Here is an 18924-nt window from a genome sequence, read left to right as displayed (position 1 = left end):
CCTGTTCGTTTACCGTGTTCAGGTTAAGTAAATTGATTAGTAGTGAAATAATGTGGGAGACTTTTCCGTAAAAGTCTTCTACTGTCGTTGTTTGTTCGAGGCGATATAGGTCTCGGCTCAAACATACTTCGTCGCGCCTATCGCTATAATGCGTGATTAAATTATTTTTAATTTCGTTCCAATCGAGGTTTGTTCCGTATAGCTCTAGCACGCTATCGGCCTCGCCTTGGATTTTACTTCGAATAGCCTGCAACCAGACATTGTAGATTGCAGTTCCTCTAGCGTTGTCAATGATCGGTAGCAATTGATCTATTGACTTTAAAAATGTATGTAATTTTATGGGGTTGCCATCAAACGATGGCAAATCTTTGATAATTTGAGGCGTTTGGAGGGATTTTAATATTTCCTCTACACGCGGTACTTGGTTTTGCGCAGCAGCGCTCGCTTGAGCAGCGAGTACTGCTTCTGCAGCGCCGATTGCTTCCACTTGAAGCTGTGCAATTTGCTCGTCTTTTTCGTTTAACAGACGACGCAGCTCGCCAATTTGGTTTTGGTATTCCATTGTAAAATTTATTAAATTATGCACTTTTTGTTTCTTAAATTATTCACTTTTGTTTCTTCAATTATTCACTTTTTAAATTATTTAAAGATATAAAAATGCAGACTTACCTTTGATTTCACGATGTTCGTTCGCGATCTTAGATGAGTTCTGGATTGCGATATTCACTCGCGGATGGGATTTCTTGGTTCACGAATTTTCCCGGTTTTTAAAACACAAATTCACAATATTCACTCGTGAATGCTCGATTGCGGTTTAAAAACTATTCGGTAAAATCCGCACGACTGCGCCAATTAAGTTTTCGAATTCGTTAAGAGGGTTTTTAAAAAGCCAAACGTATTGATCGAAGTCTAAATTAGAACTGATTTATTTTATGAAATGTTCGATACATCGAAGAGCCCTGTCTTTGTCCCTAAACTGCTGATTTGACGGCTAGCAACGATGGTCCTCCGGTCACGTACGGTGTTGGGTTGAGTTCGTTGGCGTTCCACTTCGGTGTTGCTGACTTCGCTGTATTGCTTGGAGCTTCTATCGGTTGTCCGGTTAAGTTTGGTTGGGGAGTATCGCGTTTAACTTATATATATATATATATATATATATATATATATATATATATATATATATATATATATATATATATATATATATATATATATATATATATATATATATATATATATATATATATATATATATATATATATATATATATATATATATATATATATATATATATATATATATATATATATATATATATATATATATATATATATATATATATATATATATATATATATATATATATATATATATATATATATATATATATATATATATATATATATATACGAGGATGCACGCGAGACAGATATAAGACCACCAAGTCGTATGTCTGCTTTTTATTTGTATATATAATGTATATAATGGTCCAATTTCAAACAGAGATTACACATCACTCTCGCTATCAATAGAACAAATCTCTAATTCAAATTAGTTTGCTCAAAGTGCAATTTTTCAATCTGTCTACTTAAATGCAAAAAGTTATCGCTATACGATGTTGCAATATACGACGTGAAGTAAAAACAGCTGGACTTCGATGTTTAAAACGTTTTTTTTTCTATGACCAGAATAAAACCTCCGGGTCACGTCCGGACTGTCCGGACATCAGAGAATGTTGAACGAGTCCCGTGCGTTCGCGTGAAATACATGCTGCTGCTCTTCAAATTTCTCATTGTTCTTCCAGCAGTTGAAACCAGCGGATTATGAAGCTCGTTTATCGTTCGTAAACAATTCGTTCATCGTAAGTTATCTTTTAATTTCATTGCATTTTCCCCACAACTCACATTTTAAAGTCGGTCTCACAACTTCATAAGTATTGTGCCGATCTTTTTAAAATTCTGAACACTATTTTGTTAAAAAATTACGAGTAAAAACAGATGATTTAAAAAAAAAAATTTTAATAATTTTTATTTTACAATAACAAATTTACCAATTTTTATGGCCTAAAAATCGCGTTTTTCATTTCAAAGAATTAAAAGAAGAAAATTTGAAATTTCGAAGAACCCTCTCAGCGTTACCTGGGGAAAACTATTAACCAACTAATCAATTTTGATGATTTGATTTCAAATGATCCAGCACCTAGTTATGAAAGGCACTGCAATTTTACGCAATCCCAACTTGCACATCTGTTTTCTATGGTAGGATTACTTTCGCTTCTATTTACAGCACAATCGCAGATTTTACCAGTATCGAAGGCTTAAAGGCGTAATACAGAACGAGTATTTTAGTTAATTACATTCATCAGGATTATCAGAAGAAAAACATATTTACGCTCTAACAAATGACCGGACAATCAAATTTAAACTTTATTCCTTCTGCCCATTCTTGGATTGCTTTCTTTTTTTATACATAATTACCATAATACTAAATGCTGCAAGGAATACATTCACGTCACTGGGTTTGTTTCTAAAATGTTTTCCTAAATGTTCCCTGCACACTGACTTTAACAATAAATAGTTTAAAAGAAGACGTTACACGGTAGTCTTTATCGCTGTATTGTATGATAACTGTTAAATCCATTTAGGCATGCACAAGTATATTGGCCAATTGGAATTCTGAAAAATAATTCATAGAATACTACTACAGTCCTAGTTAAAATCTGCTCCATACGAAGCCATTTACAGTAGTCTTAATCAATGTCTGATAACTAAATAAAATTGTTGCTCTAATTATAAGATAAGTCGTTGAATATGGTTCGTTATATCCGCGTTTGTTTCCTCTCGTTTAAATTATTCTCATTCATCAATTCTGCTTTTACGATTTAATATCACAAGAGATTCATCACGTAAAGTTGTGCAACTGCATGTTATCTTTTCTTATTAGTTCGTGTATTAAGATTAACGTCCCATTAGGAGTCGATTGATTAGATACTCTTCTTTGTCCTACCAATTTGAAATTTCACGAGTACGTTCTAGTGGCGGTTTCCTGTAAAAAAAAACAATTTTTGTCGAAAAAAGATGAAGCCTAATGAATGAAGCTCTCAATTACGGTAGCATTCTGGAGAGTGCAACTTTGTGCAGTGATGGGGACATGGCCGCTGCGGATGCGATGCTGGAATTTGAATCCTGCGAAATCGTTCGCTGAATTCCTTGCGGCGGAGTCTGCTGTAGACGCCGGAACGGATAACGCCAAGGAGATTTGGGTACATCGTGCTGGAAGCCACGGTTTTCGATGCCAGTCTTGTCATTGGACTGGTCCCGTGTTTTCGACGATAAGCGGCTGTGAAATGGAAGTTTGTCGTGAGTGATTTACAATACTGAACTTCAGGATTTACCGTAAAATTCTTGATCCCAAGCCCGGTGGATCTTCTAGACCTTTGCTATTACGTTTTCGATATCGGACATCGTGAGATTCTTCCAATATCACGTGTCTGTCGTAGGGAGTATCGTAATACACCTAAAATACAGACAAATTGTGATTCATGACTAAACCGATTCCAGTTGAACAAGAATTACTTCTAGAATCGTTGAGAAGCGATGAGGCCAAACCAAATCGATGACGGATATTACCAGTCCTATCGTTAAACACAAGACGCCTAAAACGAAAAAAAATCTTTGTTTCTGAGTATGTGATCTCTCCCGTGGCTTTAACTTTAACTTTAAGAAAACTAATTCAACAACGAATCTGAACCTTATTAGGCTTAGTTTCGCAATATCAAGACTTCCCTCTGATTTTTTGATTAAAATTAATCCAGGAATCTAATACAGCACATTGTGATAAATATATGCTTATACAACGCTTCACTCATCTTCTACTTGGGAAAAGTCAAAAGAACAAGAAATAATTTTTGGAATTGTACTTTGAATCAGCAATATAGAGCTAAAACTCACGTTTGGAACTGAAAATCGGTTCTGAAATTCAGTACCATAATCGAGGTGCAGAATTCGGGTCAATAATCCAGTTTCAGAATTTAGTTCTTGTTCAGAATGATGTTTCTAAATTCAAATTCAAAGTTCTGTTCCAGAATTCCAGATCCAGGCCTGCAACTAGAGTTGAATTCTGGAATTGTATTCTGAATCTGAGTTCTGGAACTGAAATTTAGGTTCAGAAAAGAATTCAGGAACAGAATACGTATGCAGTATTCTGAACCTTGAACTGAACTCTGGAACTTGATACAGCGACCTGGGTTCCAAAAAGGAACTTGAATTCTGTGAGTGCACTCTAGAACTGAATTCTGGAACTAGAACTCAGGCTCAGCCTAGAATCCAGATTTAAGATAAGGTTCTAGAATTCAGATTCTCAATTCATTTCCAAATTCAGTTCTGAACTCCAGGTGACAAAGGTGTGGGTGTGGGTAATGTTACATACATAACCAGAGAACTTGAATACGAATAAAACTGACATGTTTATTTCACACACGTTGATTTATTGCGTGAATTCTGCAACTTTTACTGTGTCGCTTCCAGAATTGTAACGGTGTCATGTATTTAATTCTAGTGGTAAGGAAAATTTAAAAATTCATTCCAAACTTGTAAGCCGTATGATCCAGATTTGATTCAATAAACCTTAGTCAAGTTCTACAAGTTTCTTTCTCGTTCCGACTATCGAATCCCAAAAGGTTATGGAAAATAAGATAGAAATTTATCCTGTTTTTCTCGGAAACGATTCTGACAATCGTATATGGAAGATGAAGATGTTACTTTAACAGATGCTGATGATGAAAACCACGAAAATTCGTTTGTGGAGGCAGCAGAGCGTTCCCTTTGCAAATAGAAGGACAAATGAGCCCGGATGAGTCTTTGTCTAAGCATAGCGAATGGGAGCACAGACATCCTGGTAAGTTGTTCGATTATTTCGTAAATTATGGAGCAACTACTGGGCTCTACTTTCTCAGATGTCCCGATGAACTATTACGACATTCTACGACGTGGAGACCAACATAATTGGCTGAGTGCAGTGCAAGAAGAACGAGAATCAATAAGATCTAATAATGTTTGGTGCTTCGTAAAGTGTTCAAATGATGTCAAACCCTCAAGGCTAAGTGGGTATTTCAAATAAAGGTTGGTGGCAATCAGAGATGCCATTTCTACAGATTTATCTGTATTATACAGATTTTTACATGCTCATACAGATTTTATACAGAATACAGATTTTTTACAGATTTCGTATGTTTAATAGAGATTTATACAGATTTTATAAAAAGTACGATTTTTTTTCTTTATTTGGCCTAAGCCATAATTTAGGATTTAGTACTAGAGATGAGATAAAAGTTTCGTAACCAAAGAACAAAATTTGATTTAATAACTAAGTTGAAGAAAAAAAATCTAGTTTTTCAAAAACGATGGCGAATTGTTTTTTGTTTGAAGTATTAGCATTTTACCTGGAGCGGACGGTATTAATTGTTTCGCTAGGTTCAAAAAGTTCGTAATTCACTATTCCTAAACCCATCAGACACTTAACATTGTCTTTTTCCCAAAACTATACGATCTTTAACTCTGATTTCTGCGTTTCGGGTTCTCAAATATACTTATCTTTCGTCGACAGTTACAATCCAATGCAGTTTTCTTTAGAAGCGTGAAAGGAGCATTTCGCACTGGGTTTTTGCATGTTCATTCTGTTTGTGTGGAACCCATTCACAAATCATTTTAAATTTTTTCCAAGGCTCTCAGACTATTAGAAATAGCTTGAGGATGAAATTGAAATGCTAGGCCATAATTTATTTTATTTGTGTATCATTTTCGTCCAATGATAATTGTAGTTCGTCATCTACATACATTTGTGGTCGATTTTAAAGTTCTTTGTCAATAACATAAAAATAACCTGTTTTGAGACGTTGAAACTAAAGCTCACAAGCTTTGACAGTTGCAACAAGATCCCCATAAGTCTCAACAAGAACTCGGTACCTTTTTTACTTAATTGAACAACAAATCGATGTAAATATCAAACTGAGAAACTATGACCTGACTTGATTTTGCAGATTAGGCACTGAAATGCCATGTCGACTGAATAACTCAAAGAGCTTTGCGCATATTCAAAAAGTTTAGCAAAGCTAATTATACTGTTCAAAGACTTGGAGGGAGGGATTGCTGATAGTATGAATTGAAGGAGAAAATATTCAAAAAGATTGCAGATATCTACTAATATTCATCTTCAATCGTGAAATGGTGTTATTATTGCGAAAATTTCGTTTTAGTTGTGAATACAGATAAATACAGATTTTTAATATAAGGAGATACAGATTTTCTCTGAAAATATCTGGCATCTCTGGTGGCAATAGAAAGATGATGAGATATAAGGCGCTATTAGTGTCAAAAGCGTTCCTTAAAAAAGCCGGTCCGGACTATGAAGCAACATTTGTTCCAGTGGCAAAGCTAGCCACAATAAGGATTATTCACCACTGTTTCTGTTTCACAATATGGATGTGAAGAAAGCGTTCCTGTACGGTGAACTTAAACAACAAATTTACTAGGAGATACCTGATGGAGTTCAAGCACCACCGAATACTGTATGTAAACTGCTGAAATCACGCTATGGATTTAAACTTTCACCAAGATGCTGGAATGTAAGGCTAAATGGGAAACTATTGAACTTGGGCTTTAAACGTACCAGACATGATTATTGTCTTCACACACGACTACAGTCTGGAGACGAAATATATTTAGTCGTATATGTGGATGATATATTGATATGCGGAAGAAAATTGAAAACATCCTGGAACTAAAACAAAAATTGACGAGTATTTTCGCGATGTCAGACTGTGGAGCAGTTGCCCATTTCTTGGGAAGTGATGTAGATTACAACACTAAACAAGGATACATGCGGCTATCGCAGACGGCGAATATAGATTAAATTCTGAAGCGCTTCGAGATGGTAGAGTGTAATCCAGTAAAGTGCCCAACGGAAAAAGGAATACAGCTAACAAAGGAGGGAGAACCAACAACTGATCCATTCAGAGAATTTCTTGGGTGTTTGATGTACTTGATGCTGTCTACTAGAATGGATATACGATTGGATTTCTAGGACGTTTTCTACAAAATCCAACAACTCAACATTGGCAATGCCTAAAGCGTGTGGTTCGTTATATCAAGGGCACAAAATCGAAATACTTAGAATACAGGAGAATACAGGAGAACCATTGATATGTTATGTTGATGCAGATTGGGCATCTGATACGTATTCTTCGTATTCGGCAATCCTGTCAGCTGGTTGAACAAGAAACAAAATACAGTTGCGACGTTGTCAAGTGAAGCTGAATATATTGCTCTTAGCTCAGACGTTTCAGAAACAATTTGGATATCTTGAATCCTAGGTGATTTAAGCATAGATTAGTCTGTGATTTAAACCTGAGTTCCAGTAACCCAGTTACTATCTACGAAGATAATCAGGGTTGTATTGGAATGGCCAGACATTGCGAATCAAAACTGTGAAAGCACATCGATGTGAAGCATCATTTTGTTCGAGAACATGTTTGAAGTGAAAAGTTGAACATTGAGTACTTGAGGACTGCTGAACAGCTGGCTGATCTTTTCACCAAACCAATGGCGGTATGTCGCTTGCAAAAACTGGTAAAACGTCTAGGAATATCAGATTGAGAGGGGGTTTTATTTAAGTAGCAATCGGCTATTCGGATCGCTATTGGCAACAATAGTTTCTAATAGCAACGACCAAGTTGTTAGGAAAATTTTAAAATTTATTCCAAACTTGTAAGCCCTATGATCCAGATGTGATCCATTAAACCTTAGTCAAGTTCTACAAGTTTTTTTTTCTCGTTCCGGCTATCGAATCCCATTAGAGTTTGATTCTGGAACTGAATTCAGTTCAAAAATCTTGTTCCAGAATTAAGTTCGTAGGTTTTGAATTCTGAAACTGAATTCTGGAACTGAATTTAGAAATTAAATTCGTACGCAGGTCTTTGAGTTACCTGGAGAGAACATCGGGAAACAACTGCACATTACCGGAAATAGCGAAATCTTTGTACCAAGGATTCACCGGACACAGACTTCCTAAACTGGCCCGCCTAAACCGAGTCTGGAAGAAACCCTGGTATCAACAGGATCTCCTCAGAATCGACATTTCACTGGCACCCTCCCTAGGAGCCAGGCCGATACCAGCAGTTGCAATACGATGCTTCAACCAAATCACCTCCGACAAGTTCAAAGGTTCAACCTTGTTCTATACTGACGGCTCACGGACAAAATCTGGCACCGGGCTCGGTGTTTAGGGACCTGACACCTCCATTCGCCGTAGCCTAAACCCCCTTTGCTCGGTGTTCTCGGCGAAAGCTGCCGTCATTCTAGCGTGTATAAAGATCATAACCCCGGGGTCCGATGCCGTGATCTTCTCGGACTCCCTAGCGGTAATTACCGCTCTGGAGACGGGAGGATTTAGACACCTCTTTGTCCAGGCAATTGAAACATACTGTGGCAGGAATGCCACAGTTTGCTGTAATATCCCGATTACAGTGGAGCACACACAGACTAACAGACAGGACACTCAAATTAGATTCTTCAATCATTTTAACGGTCATTTCGAATATTCCTTTATTTGGGACAGTACTCACATGTGTCATGATGGCGCCACGTTACCCTATCAAAAACATCATGTCTGTCATCTAGACTGTGTTTATTTTTTTATTTACCAACAGAGTTGCCATTCATACAGAATTACCTGTAATGTATTGATTTGTATACGTCCATGCGAATGTCATGCAGGAAACAGATTTAATACATATTGCCAAAACTATATACATAATTGTGCCTATTTCTCATCCTCCAACGCAAGACAAAATCGAACCCGTTTTGTTACAATATTTACTTGCTTCTGGTCTGCCGCCACCTAATTTCTGGTGAAAACTACCAACACAATAAAAAATAGTCTAGATGAACAACGTTGAGTCAAATAAATGGTTACCTTCCAACATCGCGAAAAAGTTAAATATATTATCAACGTAATCCAATAATTTATTGTGACGATTCATTTTCAAATATTTTGTTGAAATCAGGCATCCCTGCAACCAGCTGATCGGTGTTGACAAACGAGGGGAAACCAACTAGTAAGAAAACTTTTACATAACACAAGGGGTGTACAGATAGTAAATAGTTCGCGCAGTACAATATAGGTGGAGCTAGTGCATCACGAAAAATTTTTTTTATAAGAATTTACTCATACTGTCATGTCTGTTAGTCTGTGGAGCACATTTCAGCCAACTGTCCGGAGCTTCATAACCTCCGAGAACATTACAACATAGGCACCTCCATCAGAAACATCCTTTCAAATGAACCCGTAGCAGAGATAACTTTAATCCTCCTCCTCAAAGATGGAAAAATTTTTGACTCCATATAACCATTCATACAAACCTCTTCCATAACCCTCCCACGATGCCCACACACACCAGCTCAACAAGATAGCAGCTTGAACTCCCACCCGACAGATCTCCCCCTAACACGCATTACTTCTCGTCCCACACACCCACTGCAATAAACCAAAACCTTACTCCAACCACCTAACCAAACCCGTCATTACCACACCCCAAACAATCTCTCCCTCACCATCAAAACACCAAACAATGACTCCCGTTCTAAATTCGGCCCCCAACGGACAGCGCCTCCGTATCTAATATTTTCCGCTCGACTTCTAACATTCGCCCGGATTTTAAAGTACGACTCCACCATCTATGAAGCAGAACTAACACCCCCAGATACATCCATTCTCAAAAAAAATTATCTAGATCTAGATCCTTAGAGACTAGATCCGGACTGACTTAGTCTGCGGCCATCCACCGGGGGCTGAACCCCATGAGGATGTTACTCCGCGGCCATCAAAACTCTAGAACCTCTGATAAATATTAATTGTAAAATAACACATTATAATTTACAAATACCTTCCCTCCCCCTCTCCACATGATTTCACACCCCTTCACTTTTGGATACAAACCCGGCGAACGACCAAAATTAGGTTGAATCCGGGTATAAATAAACGATATAAAAAAAAGAAATTAATGTCTGAAACTGAGTTCAGGAACTAAATTATGAAACTGAATTAATGAATTGAACTCTGGTTCAGAAGTAAGTTTCAAAATTCAGTCTCGGAGATCAGAGCTGAAATTTAGTTATAGAATTCAGATCCTAAATTCATATCTAAAGTTTTGTTCTAGAATTCTGAAGTTGAATTCCTAAATCAGAATTCTAGATTCGAGAAAATAATATAAGGCAATAGGTTCAGTTCCAAAACAGTAATTCCAGAATTAGGGTTCGGTGAAAGCAGTTTTATATTCTAAACCTGTTTTCTTCGAAAAAGGTTAGGAAGCGTTGTTCTTGTTCATTATCATTACGTTTCGTCTTAGACTCGTCAGTGCATAACAGTTTACGTTGAACTGTTATGCCACTGTTCTTATTGTTTCCAAAATTCCGAAGAAACTTAATTGAATTATTTCTGGTTATCTCACACTGTTGAAAACTTAAACATAAACTGTTGATCATATTCCTGATGACAAAAAATATGTGATTGTGTTCAGAGTAACTCGAGACATTCTACAAAGAGCGAAAAGGTGCTCCATAGTAAAGTAAGACGTACTCACGTAAAAATTCAGGTTTAGAATTCAGATCCAGATTCGGATTTCTGACTCTAAATTCCGGACCTGGTTTCTGGAACTTTATTCCTAACATAAACTGTAGAACTAACATTCAAGTTCTGCGAGAGAATTAAACTGAAGATAAATTACAGGTTCAGATTGAGACCAAAATTCAGGTCAGAAGTTCAGTTTGAGAGTTTCGATTCTGTGTTCAGAATCCCGGTTCAGGATTCAGTTCCCGGAATGGCGGCCCAACATTGTTGTGCTGAGTTCTGGAAACAGTATGCTGTAATGGATCAGTAATATCTAGACTCAGAAACTGAGATCTGAAACTTAATTCTGGACCTGGATCTTGCAACTGAATTATGGATTCTGACACTAAAATTTAGGATCAGGTAAGAATTTTTGGAGTCAAAGATTTAGTTCGAGAATTCAGATTCAGTTTTTAAATTCAGTTTCAGAATTTTGTTTTAAAACTCAGAATCAAGTTTCAGAATTCAGTTTCTGAACCCAAACCTAGGGTTTGGTCTGCCACATACTGATCCAGATAAAGGACCTGAAACTTCCAGAACAAGAATCAGGACTTACCATATTACGTGTCCTGATCTAGTAATATAGTCAGACCAGGTCCAGTTCCAAGGTCTGGACTTGGACCAGTAATATAACAAGTTCCTACTGCTCTTTTGCATGTAAAAAGAGCCCTCAATAGTGTTTTACATAACATAACTTGAACAATCCTTTTTAAAGACTGTCCCAGAAAGTATGGACGCAACCAAAAACCGCTGCCACTTCGCAATAGTTTAGAATCTGTCAATTTTTATGGCTGCGTCCTGTTGTTTACACTCTTCTCTAACCACTTGTGCAGTTGTTTATTCGTTTTCATTAGTTTGTTTCGAAATGCGTTGACTTTCATCAGAACAACGTCAAAAAATTGTGTACAAATGGTGCACAAAACGCTGATTGTAACTGAGAAAGATAGCAAAAATGAAAGGAGTAAGTGAAAGGAGTAAGTGAAAAAGCCGTGCGAAATGCAACCAGGAAGTTCGGTGAGGATAATACCTTTGAGGATAAACCGAAAACGGGTCGAAAAAAAGGTCCTGCTATCCCTCAGTTGGATAAACGTATACTGAAGGCGTTCGAGCAAAAGAAGAAGGTTTTAGTTCGGGATGTGGCCAAAAAAGTGGGCACTTCGAAGTCAAATGTTCTTCGTGCTAAAGAACGTTTGAATCCTCGAACCTATAAGAAGCAGAAACAACCAAAACGTAGTCCGAAACAAGAAGCATCGATCTGGCCGAGGGTTCAAAAGCTATACAATACGATTCTTGCTGGAAATTTAAACTGCATAATCATGGACGACGAAACCTACGTGAAACTCGATTACAAATCCTTGCCGGGACCACAATATTATACGGTGCGAGAAGGGCAAGTGTTAAACCAGTCCGAGACATCGATTGAAGTCGAAAAATTTGGTAAGAAAGCTATGGTCTGGCAAGCAATTTGTAGCTGCGGTAAGATTTCGAAACCCACAATCCCACTGCTTCAATGAACAGCGAAATAAACATCAAGGAATGCTTAGAAAAACGACTTCTACCCACGATTCGAAGCCACAAGGATCCTGTTGTCTTCTGGCTAGATCTTGCTTCTTGCCACTATTCGAAATCAACGGTAGAATGGTATACTACAAAAATATCACTTTCGTCCCAAAAGACATGAATCCACCAAATTGCCCACAACTTCGACCAATTGAGGAATTTTGGGCATTAACGAAGGCACATCTTAGGAAACATGTCTCGGCAGCCGAAACCATTCAACAGCTCGAAAAAGATTGGAAAAAAGTGTCAAAACTTGTCGCCAAGAGTCTGTACGGAATTTAATGAGGAACGTTAGCAAGAAGGTGCACCAGCTAGTCTACAATGGCTAAGTAGCAAATGTTTAGAATAATATTCTGTTGTTGTAGTCTAATATTATCAGTATATAGAATAAAATTTGAATATCTAACACTTGTGAATTATTTACAACGAAATTAAAGTGCGTTCATACTTTCTGAGACAGTCTTTAAGTATGATCCGTCACCTTCCGCAGCAGTCAACATCCATCACCGTCCCTGTCAAAATTAGTAGAATGCGTTTTTATGGAGATACAATGTCACCGTCACGGAACGTCTTGACGAACGGAACGTGTGAAAACCCCGAAAGTATTAAACGTTCCGGTAAAGAAACGCTGACGTTCCGGTGACAGTGATGGAAGGAGACGGACTATTTGAATCGTACATTACTCATATTCACGTCATCCGGTTACGTATCTGACATTGAAAGGTAATACATATATTTTTTGAGTAATCTATATCGAATGAAAACTTGGTGAAGTAGATTCGCACAATTTCGGATCTACCAAGTAGACCCATAACTTTCTAGTTCATTTCCAAGGATTCTCAAAAGATGGTTTCACAGGAGAGAAGGAAAAACCTCTGAAATTAGTTTTTCTACCTCAAAGCAAAGAATAAAAAATAAATTTGGTTCAATAATATGAATAACCAAAAAGGAAAGACAAACAAAATCCATACTTAAGACAACAAACCAACGATACTTAACCTGCGACCAGTACAAGCCAGAAGCACCAACCCAGCTGGAAACTGATGTGGCCTCCCTCGATGTAGATAGTCAATGGTCGCTTCGGTAGCATCATGCTGTAACCGATGCTAGCCCCGATCAGCAGGATCCCCGTCAGTGTCATCGTGTAGGCCCCGTAACGGGGAACGGCCACCAGGAGTAGATTCATCAGTAGCCATGACGCGAACGAAGCCCTGCAAACAATAAAATCTGAATTGAGTGATTCATCGTTGGACCAGACAGCAGTCGATAATCATCGGCAAGACTTGCCACAGTAGGATACTGGCGTAATAACCGGCTGCCCGATATTGGCCACCCCAGGCGAACCCTTCCTGTCCCAGACTGAAATACTCTGCCACGGTCAGAATGGGATATGGCAAACCACGCTGAAGTGCGTTGCGATAGGAATTCCCCATGTCATTTGCTTGATTCCAGCTGAACTGTTCGTTGAAGTCGATATCCGGAGGTGTCCAGTTTCCGACCGGAAGCGCCACCAGTGTTATATTTATATGCATCAATCCGATGTGAGCTCCGAGTTTGGCAGGCAGTTTCTCTCGGGAGAATGCTTTGTAGGGGGCGACGATGGTCGAATGGGCCACGTGCCAGGCTGAACCAAGGCGTGTAACTGCAATCAATAAGAGAATAGGAAGAATGAGGAACGAGAATGGCCATCTCACTGGGTAGTATTTTTTCTCAGTTGGATTTATTTCAACTATTTATACTAAGCTTAATGGCTTTACAAGCTTTTGGTTCTTTTACTATGTAGCAAACATGAACGATTGTTAGCTCACGGAATTAAGTCGTGTTCAAAATATTAAACGGACGCGACCTACATAAAGTAATTCAGAGCAATATGGAAAGTGGTATTACTTACCTAAAATGACTAGTCCTACGAATAAACTAAGCGTAACTGACGTAAAAGTTGTGAATCTCTGAAAGAATAAAAAAATGATCATGTTGATTTTTTGTTCCTAAAACTAACAAGATTCATGTTGTTCAAAGTAAATAAAAAAAGAAATCAGCATAGACATTCTCCGAATTGCATAAAGGTGCTGTGCGGTGGAATTTTATGTTTACATCGTTTTTTTTTGGTCACAGATGATTCCGAGCCTGCACTTTGGGGACAATTTATTCAGTCATAATGTTGAACCGTTGGAAATTGTGCAAAGTTACACACATAGATTCCGACGATTTTCTTGACCTATCTCAACGCTGGCGCACACTTTTATTACGCCGCTATTTATCTTCGAAAGAGAAACATGTAATAGCTATAATTACGATCGTTTGACTGGATACTTATTGGTTCTGTATAAGGATTTATTAGGTGTATAATCGTCCAGTGGATTCGCAGGCAGCGATTGGTGTACCGACGATCGTATGAGTATGGATTCAGCACCAAAATGCAAGCTGTATTTGTTTGGTGGAGTGGCGCATTTGTGCATGGTTCGCTGGGTGGTTGACCGTGTTTCGACTAGCTTCCAGCTCAATCGAGGATTGATGCAATGATATTTAAATCCAAGCTCACACGAGGCTCTTCGGTATGTTGTTCACGAGGCAGACCAATAATAGTAAACCGCCAGACTCATGTGAGGCCGTTTTGTCTTATGCAATTCGATCGATATTGAAGGGGAGCTGTTACCTGTTTTCGCACACCGGGGAAGATGACCAGAAATGCCAAATAGATAGTGGCAAACATGACGCAAACGGCCACAATCGAAACATCGCCGGTGACGGGGGTTCGGTTCGAAAACGAGTACAGCGTGGGCGCTCCATCGTCTCGAAAGGCATCGAACCAACCCTTCATCGTAAGGGAAGGTCGCTCGTCACGCTGGTGGAAACCTGCAATTTATAAAAGCGAATGATTAGCAAAGGTATAGAACTAATTTTACATCAGGGTGTGTCAATGTTGAGAAACTTCTTGGTTATGATGTGATAAGCGATAGATTGAAAACTGAAAAGCATTCAAGGAAATAAATTATTCGATCAGTGTTAGAGTACGATTCTTTATCAACATCTTTACAGATATCATGTAAAAATTAAATTATAAAAAAAACCATTGAGGGTCCTACCTCAAAGGCAATATTTTCACGCATTAAGGACTGTAGGGGAGACCGTTGTTGGTTGACCGAAGGGTGACATCTACAGTGATTTTGAAGGGGTATTGGATCACTCATGTACCGGCCTAATATCGGGTTTTTTGTGTTATTTTTTCTGTGCTGGAGAGTAAATTTCAATGTTTGTATAGTAATGTGTGTAATGCGAATCAATTTACATCCGATTTCCAGAAATGTGATACCGTTGAAAGTGGCAGTTTGCTACATAATAAAAGACCGGGACTAGTTGGCCGAGTTTCGCTTTCGGAGTTTCTGTACTCTTTCTGGTTAGACGTTTTGATAAATGCTTTGCTCTGTCATGAAGATACATCTTTCGAGCACATATGTGATTTTTTTCATTCCTGAATAAAAATCAGAAAAGTAGTTATTAACAATCAAGTGCTGAGAAAAAAATCGGCCAACCAACCCCAGAGCCTACCCCGGCCGAGTTTTAAAAAATATGTGAAACACATCAATTGTATCAATAAACATTTTCATTAGTTAAAAACGTGCTTAATCCACCTAGCAGTGAGATGATACCATTTTTTAACTTCCGCATGTGTTTTTTTGCATGAATATTTTTCGGTGTTTTAGTTCTCATGACATTATTTTAATGACCGTCGTTTCATGCGACAATTTAATGTTCTATTTACTCATTACCCTAATGTCGAAACTGCAAATCTGATCGAATTTGAATCTAAACGTGTGCAAATCGATTGAACATTCCATGAGATATCGAAGTAAGTTCCAGTTTAGAGCTTTTCGTCATTATTTGCGGTACTTCTAGTGCCGATAACCTAAAACGATTCGTATGGCCATAAATTAATATGACGAATGCATTGCAATAGTTTAGAGTCCAACTTTGAAGCTGTTTTTGATCTTCATATTTTATATCCAAATGAATTTTAAAAACTCATCACCCTCATTCCAGAATCGGATAAGATTCATTAATTTGATATGGAACCATAAATCCTTTAATTTGAATTTTTGTTTTTGAAATTCGATTTGGTCTTCTTTGAGAAAAAGATTGAGCTTTGAGAATCGATTCGATACTGGAACCGGAATTCGAAAATCGGTGTAGCCGAAGTCAGTTAAATCCACCTCAGGATAATAGCTTGTTGGATAGCTATTATCGTGCGAAATCTAGGTCTGGAGACATATTCTGTTTTCAAGGTCAAATGTGACAGATACTGTCAAAAAACTGAAAATTTTGACATAAAGCTTCGTATAACTCGAAAAGTAAACATCCGATCTCAAAACCATTCAATAGCGTTCTGGGTGATGGGGATATCTTTCATTTGCGACTAGTTTGATCAAAATCGGTCCAGCCATATCTGAGATCTCGACCTCTTAGTTGACAACACACATACATACACACACACATACACACACACGGACATTTGCTCAATTCGTCGAGCTGTATAGATTGGTATATGACACTCGGCCCTCCGGGCCTCGGAAAAATTTTCTAAAGTTTGAGCGAATTCTATACCTATTTTTTATATATATAAAAAATGGACAAAAGTTAGTATTCATCAATTTATTATGTAAGTACGTGAAAAAACTCCCCTTTTTAGGTTTTGAGTCTTTTTAACTATCCTGGAATTAGTTTCGGCAGCATGAGTGAACTTTTTCAGCTTCCTTTCTACCTTTTCCAGCGTTCGCGCTTACGCTTGGTTTCATTTTTTACTCCACCAATGCTACTTTTTTTGAGAATTGGTAAAATTTTGGATCAATTCGCGATTCACCTTGAAGCTCCTCCGAATCAGTTCGCATACTTGCCTTGAAGAGAGGTCTGTTATTTTCAGGATGGCTTACATCTGCAGCAGATTCTTACTGATTGTTCGAAGTTGAGTTAATCTTCGAGAAATCCTGTCAAGAACTCTAAATGCTAAAAGTTTTGATGGGATTTGATTAATAAAATACTGGAATAATCTTTTATATCGATAAATTCCAACTTTTAATGATTCTGATATCTTATTTCTATTTATCAATGATTTTGATTTATTTCCATTACTTATTTCTCATGTATGTTTTTCCTTATAATCATCAATATAAACATACTAACCAATTCCGTCCAAAAAAAGAGTAATATTTCCAAGTGCACTTTACTTTACTTACAAGCTAAAATTACAACTCGGCCGACCAACCCCGCACAAAACTCGGCCATCCTGACCCAATGAATGTTTTTGAGAACAATCACTATTAACAAAAATAAATGTAAGGTTATACTGAAAACCGATATGCTATTTCATAAAGTTTTGAATACCCTTTCCAATAATACCACGTTTTTGGAAATCAAATATAAATTGATCCACGTTACACGTATTACTTTAGAAAAACGTACTCCTGCACAAACGACAACCAGTGTTGGTGATTGCCGAAAATTTGACAGAAGCTGCTATATTGCTATCTATATTGTATACAACATTTTCAATCCGGTAGAATACGCTACAAGAACTCGAGTCTCTCAATGCATGAACCTTGAGAGAATTTTGCTACATTTTTTCGCTCCACTTCATACTCTGAGTATTTCACGCCCTTGAAAGAAATTTACAGTCAGATAATGATCGTTGCTGTGTGGAATTTCCCAAGAGAGAATCGCAAGTTGACAATTATCGCAGAAAATCGAATCGATGATTCAACTTGATGATTCTCATACTAGGTTGCAATATTTCAAAACCCTTGTGTGGAGCATTCACAGACATTTTCATAGACACAACTTATACAAAGGTTATATGCACATAGTTAGAGTAAGCGGCAATAGTAAAATGATTCTATCGCAATTGTCAACTGCCTGTATAGAATCGGATCGCGAGACGAGAATAAGCGACCGTTTGTTGCTTCAGAGAGGATCCCCACAGCAGCGTGCTAACCTTTGATTCTCAGAAATGTCATCGAGAGAAATTCGCTCTCGCACTGGTGTCGATTCTATGTTAAATGAGCCATGCCAGGTTTTTGTTGTTGCGATAATTTCCGTTTCTCTTTGATGGCACTGATTCAATCATTGAAGAGTTGCTAGTGAACGTTCTTTGATACGATAAAAGCCATCCTTGACGACAACACTGAAACACGTCGGTACGTGGGTGATCTAATGATCCAACAAACTCATTATAGAAGTCGCTACTGCGCATAATGGCCTTTTCAGAAAAGCTACTCTGCCAATCGGCCGTTCGGCCAACTAGCCCTGGTCTCCCCTACATGAGATGTAAGTAATAACAATAAACTAAAATGATTAACAAATAAAAATACGAGAATAAATTAATCAAATGTAGGAAATTGTTGATGTAAAAGACGATTCCAACATTTTTTGAATTAAATGCCATCAATCGGCCTTGCACAACTGTTCCACAAAATGTACACGCATCATGACATCGCGTTTTTATTTTTTTTCTCTCCTAGCACTGGATCACATCGAAGTGCTAGAGTAGAGCGCTCGAATTCTCTGAGGTGAACACAGATATTTTCACCGGAATGTACATGTCGGTGAACACTCTGGTGTACGGTTCGCAAAAGAGAAGCTTGGGGCACGCATATTCAGCAAAAAAAAAATTTGTCGTTAAAATATCGTTTTTCCTTTCCGCGATTTTC

The 18924-nt window shown here is 37.8% G+C and overlaps 1 protein-coding gene across 7 annotated transcripts in view; it reads right to left on the bottom strand.

The window, feature by feature from the left end:
• Positions 1-2387: 2387 nt before the first annotated feature.
• LOC131427047 (dual oxidase maturation factor 1) overlaps positions 2388-18924 on the bottom strand; it is a 95405-nt gene continuing 78868 nt past the window's right edge. For all 7 annotated transcript variants that reach the window (XM_058589932.1, XM_058589931.1, XM_058589934.1 and 4 more), the window contains 8 exons: positions 14880-15079; positions 14115-14172; positions 13511-13865; positions 13223-13434; positions 3577-3656; positions 3396-3517; positions 3110-3340; positions 2388-3046 (listed from right to left, as the gene is read on the bottom strand). In XM_058589932.1, coding sequence (XP_058445915.1) covers positions 3004-3046; positions 3110-3340; positions 3396-3517; positions 3577-3656; positions 13223-13434; positions 13511-13865; positions 14115-14172; positions 14880-15044 — 1266 coding nt within the window. In that variant the 5' untranslated portion in view covers positions 15045-15079 and the 3' untranslated portion in view covers positions 2388-3003. The remainder of the gene's footprint in view (positions 3047-3109; positions 3341-3395; positions 3518-3576; positions 3657-13222; positions 13435-13510; positions 13866-14114; positions 14173-14879; positions 15080-18924) is intronic.

The sequence above is a fragment of the Malaya genurostris genome, chromosome 2 (assembly GCF_030247185.1).
Source record: "Malaya genurostris strain Urasoe2022 chromosome 2, Malgen_1.1, whole genome shotgun sequence".
In the NCBI taxonomy this organism is placed as follows: Eukaryota; Metazoa; Arthropoda; class Insecta; order Diptera; family Culicidae; genus Malaya; species Malaya genurostris.
This window is presented reverse-complemented; position numbering and strand designations above follow the sequence as displayed.